Here is a 9,370-nt window from a genome sequence, read left to right as displayed (position 1 = left end):
AAAAAAAAAAAAAAAAAAAAAAAAAAAAGGTTGCCCATCTACCCGCCCCCCAATCCCTCACATTTTACCCGCTTGGTCAATCCTTTTTATTAACGTCTCTGAGTAACCAGGGGTATAATAATTAATAATATCTTCCGGGAAGGAATTGTTGATGGTGTTTATTTCCATTTCGATTTTCTTTACCTCCTCGGAATTTTTCATTTCCTAACAAGGACACAAAAAAAAAAAAAACGTGCAAAGGGTTGTGGCGGAAGTGATAGCGTTTAAAAGGATAATAATGCAACACACGCAACGGGGTGTAAAAAAAAAAAAAAAAAAAAAAAAAAAGTGTAGGCGCTGCTTTATACCTGCAGATACTTGAGGCATCCGGATTTGATGAAGGACTTTTTATAGGTGGGATTTTTTGGGATAATTTTTGCAAATTGGCAGATGCAATATTTGGCTAGCTTAGCCGTGGCTTTTAGGAAAACGGGTTCTAAAGCCTCTAAATCGATGACTTTCTGAATGACGCTTTTGAAAGCGAGTTTGACTCTCTTCTTCAATTCATCAGAGGAGTCATTTGCATTGTACAAATTGGTAAAAATTATTAAAAGATTTTCATCACATAACTTCTTAGCGTGAGAGGAAGAATGCTTGCCAATATTCCCTAGGGTCCAGACGCATGCAGATTTGATGTAGTCTTCCGTTTCTTCAATTAAATACTTTTTTAAAATAGGGATAGCATTTGCTAAAATAATATTTAAACTTAGGGATTCAGAAAAGGAGGCAATAAAACCAATACATAAGACAGCGGGGAGTTGAACAGTGCCGCGCGATGATTGTTCAATACATTCACATATAAAAGGAAGAGTACCTGCACGAACAATGATTTTGCATATGTCTTCATTATGTTTGCTCATTTCTTTTAAACAATTGGCGCAGTTTTTTTTTACCACATCATCGGGATCATTTAGTAAGTAAATGATTTTAGGGAACATGTCATTTTCAATTATCAGTTCTGTTAATTCTTCTTTATGTTTTGCTATTTGAGCTAAGCAGTTACATGCATAACGTTTTATTTGTACATCTGTGTTGTCTAAGAATTTTATAAGATGTGGTAGAGCATTATTATCGACCACCTCTTTTGCAATTTCATTTGTGTGTTTACAAAGCTCCGTTAATATATTTAATGAACTCCTCACCAAATATGTATCCTTCTCTTGTAAGGACAAAATCACCAACGGGATTATTCCTTTTCCCACAAGTATATTAGCCAAATCGATGTCGTTTTTCACAATTGCGCACAGGGCATTTATACATGCGTCCTTTAATCTGATGTCATATTCGTCTAATGAGTCTAACAGATTATCTATACAATTTTCTTCTTCTGCTACCAAATTAGCTAGCTTGGCATTATGGCTAGCCAGACATTTTAATGTGTTAGCAGAATTTTTTCTGTAATTTTTATTTTCATGTTTTAAACAGTATACTAGATGTGGTAAAATATCATTTTGTAAAATGGTCAATGCTACTTCCTCAGAATGGCTAGCCATTTTCCCTAATATCTGAGTTGCATTTTGCTGCACTATCGGGACCTTATCGAGGATCAGGGGACGAATCATAATTATAATGTCCGTGCTAATTATTAGTTCCATGTTGTGTGCCTTCAAACACATGTCATATATGCTTTGCGTGAATTGCGTCCTGGACTTGTTGTAGTCCTCAAATATCTGCTGAATTACTTTGCTCATCGTTGGGTAGTGGTTTGTGTAAACGGAAGGCGGGTGAACCAGTTACACGTGGGGGAAGCGTTAGTTTCACGCTACGGAAGTGTTCGTTAAGACCGTACGCAAAGACGGGGGCGGGGGGTAGAGTGCGGTGGGGATGTCGGTACACCTGTTCCACCGCGCTGCCTCAATGACAAAACAGGATGCTTCCCAAGCGGGATTCCTAAACGGATGTTAAATCGATGTATACCCAAAAAGGGGAGGAAAATATAATCTCCGCGCGTGTGCCTTTTTTTTTTTTTTTTTTTTTTTTTTTTCCTTCGCATCCTACCCACGCACATTCTTTGGCGAAGAGGGGGGTGGGGCCCTCGAGTCTTTCCCCCCCCAGCTGTGGCCAAACGGGCAATTCGCGCAATACGCAATGCACACAAAGGACGGAAGCGCCAGGGGGGGGGGGAAACTATAAGACTTGGAAGGAACAATACGTATAGCTGCTTCTCCTTTTTGCCTTGGCGATAATGGAGGAAGGTGTCTTCTCATTAGGACGCCTATAAACTTCACAGCCGCGTCAACCGTGCGCACCAAAAAAATAAATAAAATAGAGGAGTGAAAAGTACATGTTAAGATAGTGTCTAATCGGGGGTAAGGCATTCCCCAACGAATTTGCATCACATTTTCCCTGTGCGCGTGCAGCCATTGTCTACTTTTTACCCTCGCCCAAAAAAAAAAAAAAAAATAATATTCTCCTCACTTGCAAACTTTGTCTATCCTTTAAAGTGGGCTCCCCTTGTGACCCTACCCAATACTGCCTGACACATCCTTGCGCACCACTTTTGTAAATATTTTACCTCCACGTGAGGGATATTTTGAGCAAACCAGCCGTGACCCGTTTTGCAGACGTGAGAAGAGGGACGGTGAAACGTCTGAGCAGTTCACAACGCCGGCGCGGAGGTCGTCTGGTTACACCATCCCTTTGAGTCGCATACGAATATATGCCTGCCCTCCCCCCACAGGTGGCTGAACATGATGTGCGCTTCCTTTTTTTAGGGGACCCCCCAAACCGTTCTCTCTTTCAACCGCATCGTGCACGCGCGTAAAAGGAGAAGTCTAACAATGGCAATTACATTTATGAGGCTTTTTTTTTTTTACTCCCTTACGGATACGTGTGGTTAGCGTTCAGGGTTAGTGCTCGACCAGTTTCACGACTAAGACCGTCCAATCTATCGGTGCATTTGTTTTTCTCCCCACCTGGACAAGTCATATATTTTTTTTTTTTTTTTTTTTTTTTTAAAACTGGTGTGTGGCGTACATGTCTGAGTAGGAAAATGGTGTGCAGGGAAAATTCGTCACATATAAATTTGTCCCTTCCTCTCGTCCCCCCCGTTTGGCTGTTTTTTGTTCTCTTCTTTTTCTCATGGATAAGACTACTAAATGGGCCAAAAAAAAAAAAAAAAAAAAAAACGGAGCAGCTAACCACATTAAAAAAAAAAAAAAAAACTCACACCAACCAGAATATCTCTCTCCTAACATTCGCTCCACTTTTTTTTTTCGTTGAACAAATTATTTTGTCAATGCGAACGCTTCATGTGTACAGTGGTCAAGTGCGGGAAATTAAAAAAAAAGAATAAAAAAAAAGAAAAAAGAAAGCATACAAAAAAAGAGCTAGCTGCCATGGAGTAAACACATGTATGTACACTTGGGGGAAAAAAACAAAACTCAGGCTTACATGAGAGAGGTCTATCGAAGGGATACGAGCTGAGCTGTGCTGTTCACGCTAAGAGGTGAATTGATTTTTCTTACGGTTACATGTACGGGTGTGTACATCGAGGGTTGACTCATTTGCTCTGTTCGTCCATACACAAAAAAAAAGAGGGGGGCAAGGGAAAAAAAGGAAAAAAAGAAGAAGAAAAAAAAAAAACACACAAGGAAAAGTCTCTCTGTATGTAAGAGCGCGTAAAAAATACGTGTGCGTTTTTGGGGGTTCCCTGTTTACTTTTTTTTTTTTTTTTTTTGGTGTGCCTCCCACGTGGTGTATTGTACGCTTCGCCGCTTGACCATTCCCCTTTTTGGGCGTGTGAGGTGGGGGGGGGCGAAAGGGTAAAAAATTTTCTCTGCCGCTTTTTCCCCTCCCATAACGAGCCCAGCTGTAAGATGCAAAGGAAAAGGAACAAAGATAAGGACCCCATGGAGAGCAAAGGCGATGAGCAGGATGAGTCCGGTTCCGAACTCGACACGGAAAGAGACAAAAATGAAGGGTCCATTCATATAATGACAAACTCAGCCAAGATGGACGATCAAGACTTTAATAATTTTATAAATGAGGAATATGCTGATGGGTCAGACGAATCTTCTTTTAATTTTTCCCTTACCAAGCCCATTAATTTGGAGTCTGCGAATGAGGGGAAAAAGTATGCAGTGCTGAAGGGCATGTATGGTGACGGAGCGGAGGATAAGGTGCGCAGTGTGAAGAAGACTTTGCTCGCACAGGATGGCGCCAAGCAGGATAAGGAGATAACGAAAGGGGCCACACTGGTTCGCCAAACAGATATAGCGGAAGAGGGTAAGGGGGAAAAAGGGAAGGTAGTCTTGAAGGGAGGCGGGAAAGAACACCAAGGAGTTGTCCTAGTTCAGAAGCCAAACGACGCACACGAAGAGGGGGTAAATGTAAACGACGCAAATGAGGGTGGTAGCGATGTGGGGGATAACCTGGCCTGTGTGCCGAGGAGTGAAACGGGGAGTGAAGTCACCCAGAGAAGAGACCCCCTCGCTGGACGCACTAACCCCTTAAGTAGCGTCCTGCCTGAACCCTGTACCGCTCAGATGGAATACCCAAACGAGTACCTGAACAATAGTAGCATGGCGTCTAGTGTGGCAGGTCGAGATAATGAACTCTGCTCTATCAAATACCTAGTGGTGTGCAACTTTAAAAGTTATGAAGGAGAAAATATTATTGGGCCCTTTTCCAAATTTACCGCTATAATAGGTCCAAACGGGTCAGGTAAATCAAACATAATGGACTGCATATGTTTTGTGCTGGGTATTCATAATAAGTGTCTTAGGGTAAAGAATATGAAGCAATTAATTCATTATAAGGAAAATGAAAGAGTAGAGTTGTTGAAGAGGAAGAAGTGTTATGTGAAACTTGTTCTCGAAAGCAATAAAGAAAATTTTGAAGTAAAAAGAACCTTAAATTTTAAAGGGGTCAGCAACTACTACATAAATGAAAAACTGGTGGAGCATAAGGAGTACATTGCTTTTCTTAAGAAACATCGAATTGAAACAAAAACGAAAACGTGTCTCATTTTTCAAGGAGATATTGAAGATGTAATAAATAAAAAGCCAACTGAATTAGCTAAACTGTTTGAATATATTAGTGGGTCAGATGAGTATGAACAGGTATATGAAGACATGAAGGAAAAATTAAAAGAGAAACAAATGACCTGCAAGAGTTACTTAAATGAAAAGAAAAAAATCGAACAAGAAATTAAAATTCACAAAATGCAAATTAGTGATAATATTGAACAGAACCAATTGAAAGAGGAACACGAGCAAGACGTGAAGACATTCTACCTCTTCCAGCTGTACCACCTTCATAAGAAAAAGGAAAAGCTAAAGGAAGATCTGCTCACATATAAAGAGGAAAAAATCGAATTCGAACAAGAGGTGCTCTCGAAAGATAAAGATGTGGCTAGCCATTTGGAAAAAAAAAAACTTTTGAAAAAAAAAAGTCTTATAAAAATTGAAGACGATATTAGGAACTACCGTGTCGAAATGAACCGATTAAAAATTGCTTTGAACGAAATAAATGAGAAGAAAAAATTTAATGAAGACTCCCTGACCAAGGTGCTGGCCAACCAGAAGCTACAAATGAACATACAAACCCACTGCACCACATTTTCAGACAATCTGCATGAACAGGTCAAGGAACAGAGTAAGAAATTACGAACAGAAATTTCAAACAAACTAGGGGTCATCCTAACCTTCATGGAAAAGCATGACCGAGTTAAGAAGTACATTCAGGAGAGACACAAAGGCATATTTGATAATCTGGTAAAGGCTGAGCAGAGACTGCGCTTAGGTAGCGGTGCACATCAGGACGGGAAGACGAGTGCTGACCTACTTGAGGAGGAGGAGGAGAAAGCGTTATTTCAAAAGTGCAACCTGTTCCATCTTGTGGAAAATTTAAATGAGTATAAAAAGTGCAAGGAGAAGTATTTATACCTCTGCGCTAACAGCAACATCAACATTAACAATTATAACTCCTTGGCAAACGCGCTAAAGAAGGATATAAAGGAGTTACAAGAAGAGTGTGATAATTTGTGCAGGAAGAAACAGAAGGAGGTACTCGATTACGAAGCGGAGAAGCTCACCATGGATGAGGTATCAGGAAGAGTGAACACACTGAATATGCTCATCGAAGGGGACAGGAACAAACTTGAAAATTTGAAGGTACACTTGAGAGACCTTCATCAAGCCATCTCACAAAAGGAAAAAAGAATAGAACAACTGGACAATGAAGTTAATATATTAAATATACACAAAAATGAATTAATACAATTTGAAAAAAAAAGAGAAATCATTTCGAACTTGAAAAATGTGTTTGGGGAAGACCAGGTATATGACGAGGTCAGTTCGCTGTACGAGGTCAGCAACAAAGTTTACTTCACGGCTGTTAATAATGCAATTCATAAGTATAATAATTTCCTCGTGGTAAAAAATGTACACGTGGCTGCGCAGTGTATCAAGTACCTCAAGGACAATAAGCTACACAGGATGGACTTTATCCCTCTGGAAAATTTCGTAAAAAATTTCGTGAAAAATGTAAAGCGCAGGGGAGGTGATATGCACACACATGTACAGAATGACGACGTTACCACAGCAGGAGTGGCGGCGTGGGAACGGGGGGAGGATAATACGTGGCAAGAGGAAGACCACCACATGATGGAAAAGGTAATAAATACATTCAAAAAGAAGAATATCGTATTGGCGAACAATTGTCTCGTATGCGATGAGCAGTTTAAAGTCCTGTTCGACTATCTCATTGGCAGGAACACCCTGATCGTTGAACGAATAAAAGACGCAGAGGAGGTGAAAAGCAAATTTCCACATCTGAATGCTAATATGGTAACACTGAATGGTCATATCATTTCTAAGCATAACAATTTAATCGTGGATATATCTTCTACCCATGGAGACAGAGAAAGGTATAGTAACAGGAGATTGAACCTTAGCATGTATAACAGAATCGTGAGTGAGAAGGAAGAATGCAGGAGTGTTATTAGTGATTGTAATAAGAAGGTGATTGAAACTAATGAACAAATTAATAAAACGAATTATGAACTCGAGTTGAATAAAAAAAAAGCTGCTAGTTTGTTAATTAAAAAAGGCATTTTCGAGAAAGAAGTAGAGGGAAAAGAAGCCACGATACAAAATTATGAAGAAAGAATTATAAAAATAAAAAATGTGCAAATGAAAAAAAAAGTGAGTACTCTTGAAAGTTATGAAGCAGAGTTGATGAAGGAGAGAAAGGGACTGGCGTCTTACCAAAGAGACTCTTTTAAAATACTCAATGAAAGATTTCAAATGGAAAATATTTACGAAGCAATTGAAAAAGGTTCAAAAGAAATGGAACGAATAGATTATAATATTGACCGTATAAAAAATAATATAAAAAAGTTAAATGACGATATGAATGAATTGTCCGATAAACGATATGAAATTGAACTGATGCAGAAAAAGGAGAAAGCTGCTAATCAGGAAGAGAATATTAAATTAGAATTGTACAAACTGAATGAGGAAGAGAAGGGGCATGTGGATAAAATGAAAGAAACGGAAAAGGGTATCCACGAGAGAGAGATCGAACGAGCCACGCATCTTAAGAACCTTGCTCAGATTAACCAGGAACTCAATGACCTGCGAGATAGGATTAGCGGCAATTTTGAAAAGTACGAGACGATGCAGAGTAAGGTAGACAATTGTAGGAAGAAGATTCTCATTTACGTTACCCTCGTGAAGGATCTCGTAAGCGAGTGCGACATGAATGGCGTCAATGTGTTCGCGGCGAGTTATGCAATTGCCGACCAGCAGCATGATCAGCGGCCAACGGGGCACAAGGCAGGCCGGTCCAAGGGTAAACGACGCATGAGCAAGCTTCTCCAAGGCAGCGACGATGAAGAGGAGGAAGACGACTCCGACCGGGGAAGCGCCGCGAGTTCCAGCAGCACGCGTGGAAGCGGTGGAGAAGACCAAGACGAAGACGACAAGGAGGTCGATCTTACCTTAAGCAACATTTCCTTCGATGCACTCCCAGATGAGTTGAAGCAAATGGAAAACGAGCAGGAAATTAACACACAGCAGGAAAAGCTGGAAAAGCAAATTGAAAAAAAAAAAAAACTCCTAAAAATGAAAAACGTAAATACAAGTGCAGAAAAGGAGTATGAACAGTTACTCAGCAAGTTGAAGAATGTGGACGCTGCTCTCTCCAATGAAAGAAAGGAATGTAATCTGTTCGAAAGAAATTTCAGGATTTTACAAAAAAAAAGGTCATACAAATTTCTACACTGTTTTAATTATATAAAAAATGTAATAGATAATGTGTATAATAATTTAACTTATAATGTGAAGCACCATGTCGGTGGCCAAGCTTTTTTAGACCTCGTCAATTTGAATGAGTTCAATAAAGACGATGAACCATTTTACTGTGGCATTCGCTATAACAATATGCCACCCATGAAACGCTTCTTTGAGGTATCGGAGTTAAGTGGAGGAGAAAAAAGCATGAGTGCATTGGCACTAATTTTTTCCATTCAAAAATATATAAGTAACTCGTTTATTATATTGGACGAGGTAGATGCGAATATGGATCCCATTAAAATGAGTGCACTCGCCAGGTACCTTAACTCTATTAACAGCCAAGTCATTGTCATCTCGCTCAAGGAAAAGTTCTTCAGCAAGAGCCAGACCCTCATCGGCGTGTACAAGAACAAGCATAAGAAGTGTTCCCGCACGGTCACCCTCGACATTTGCCGCTACCGCCAGGAGGTGTAGCTATCCTAGCGAGCGTAGCGAGTGTAGCGGCCAACAGATATGGCTTCACCCCGCGCTCGTTCTCTCGTCGGCCACTCATCGCAGAGTACCGCGCCGCGTCTTTTTTTTTTTTTTTTTTTTTTTTTTTTCTGTACCGCTTAGTAGTGCCTGAAATTGCGCAAGTCCAACTTGTGATGGTTGAAAAAAACGATAACATGGTTTTCTATCGTTACACTTCTGTTCACAAACTTGATCAGGTACACATGTTGTAGTCCCTCGTTCAGTAGGTACAGGACCCTGCGTTGATGGAACGGGTGTGCTCACGGCCATGTGTGTATGTGATGGAGAAGGGGGTGACGAGAATGATGTACCGATGTTTCAACATGTGTAACTGCATTGATGCACCATCACGTGCTGTGCATTCGTCCTGTATGGGCGGTGAGAGACCCACCTGGCGAGGTCCACGAGAAGCTTAACTTTCTTCCCAATGGTCTTCTTCGGCTTGTAATCACAGGAGGCGTATCTGCGGGAAGCGGTGCATGAGTAGGCGCATTAGTATGCGCATTAGTAAGAAGCGCACTAGTAGGCCCGTTAGTAAGAAGCGCACTAGTAGGCCCGTTAGTAAGAAGCGCACTAGT

The 9,370-nt window shown here is 40.5% G+C and overlaps 3 protein-coding genes across 3 annotated transcripts in view; 1 reads left to right on the top strand and 2 right to left on the bottom strand.

The window, feature by feature from the left end:
* Positions 1-57: 57 nt before the first annotated feature.
* AK88_00048 (uncharacterized protein) lies at positions 58-1,730 on the bottom strand (the record flags this gene model as incomplete). Its single annotated transcript, XM_012477699.1, has 2 exons — positions 58-204; positions 348-1,730. 2 exons carry the CDS (start codon positions 1,728-1,730, stop codon positions 58-60), a joined length of 1,530 nt encoding a protein of 509 aa, XP_012333122.1.
* Positions 1,731-3,857: 2,127 nt separating this feature from the next.
* AK88_00047 (uncharacterized protein) lies at positions 3,858-8,753 on the top strand (the record flags this gene model as incomplete). The annotated part of the gene is made up of 1 exon (XM_012477698.1): positions 3,858-8,753. The coding sequence occupies one exon, from the start codon at positions 3,858-3,860 to the stop codon at positions 8,751-8,753; it is 4,896 nt and encodes a 1,631-aa protein (XP_012333121.1).
* A 137-nt stretch (positions 8,754-8,890) lies between these two features.
* The window catches only part of AK88_00046 (uncharacterized protein), a gene marked incomplete at both ends in the record, with an annotated part of 5,034 nt that continues 4,554 nt past the window's right edge, over positions 8,891-9,370 (bottom strand). Inside the window, 2 exons of the mRNA XM_012477697.1 lie at positions 8,891-9,029; positions 9,184-9,255. Of these exons, the coding sequence (XP_012333120.1) occupies positions 8,891-9,029; positions 9,184-9,255 (211 nt within the window). The remainder of the gene's footprint in view (positions 9,030-9,183; positions 9,256-9,370) is intronic.

The sequence above is a fragment of the Plasmodium fragile genome, assembly GCF_000956335.1.
Source record: "Plasmodium fragile strain nilgiri unplaced genomic scaffold supercont1.1, whole genome shotgun sequence".
Taxonomy (NCBI): Eukaryota; Apicomplexa; class Aconoidasida; order Haemosporida; family Plasmodiidae; genus Plasmodium; species Plasmodium fragile.
Note: the sequence above shows the minus strand (reverse complement) of the source record. Positions and strands in the feature narration are given on the sequence as shown.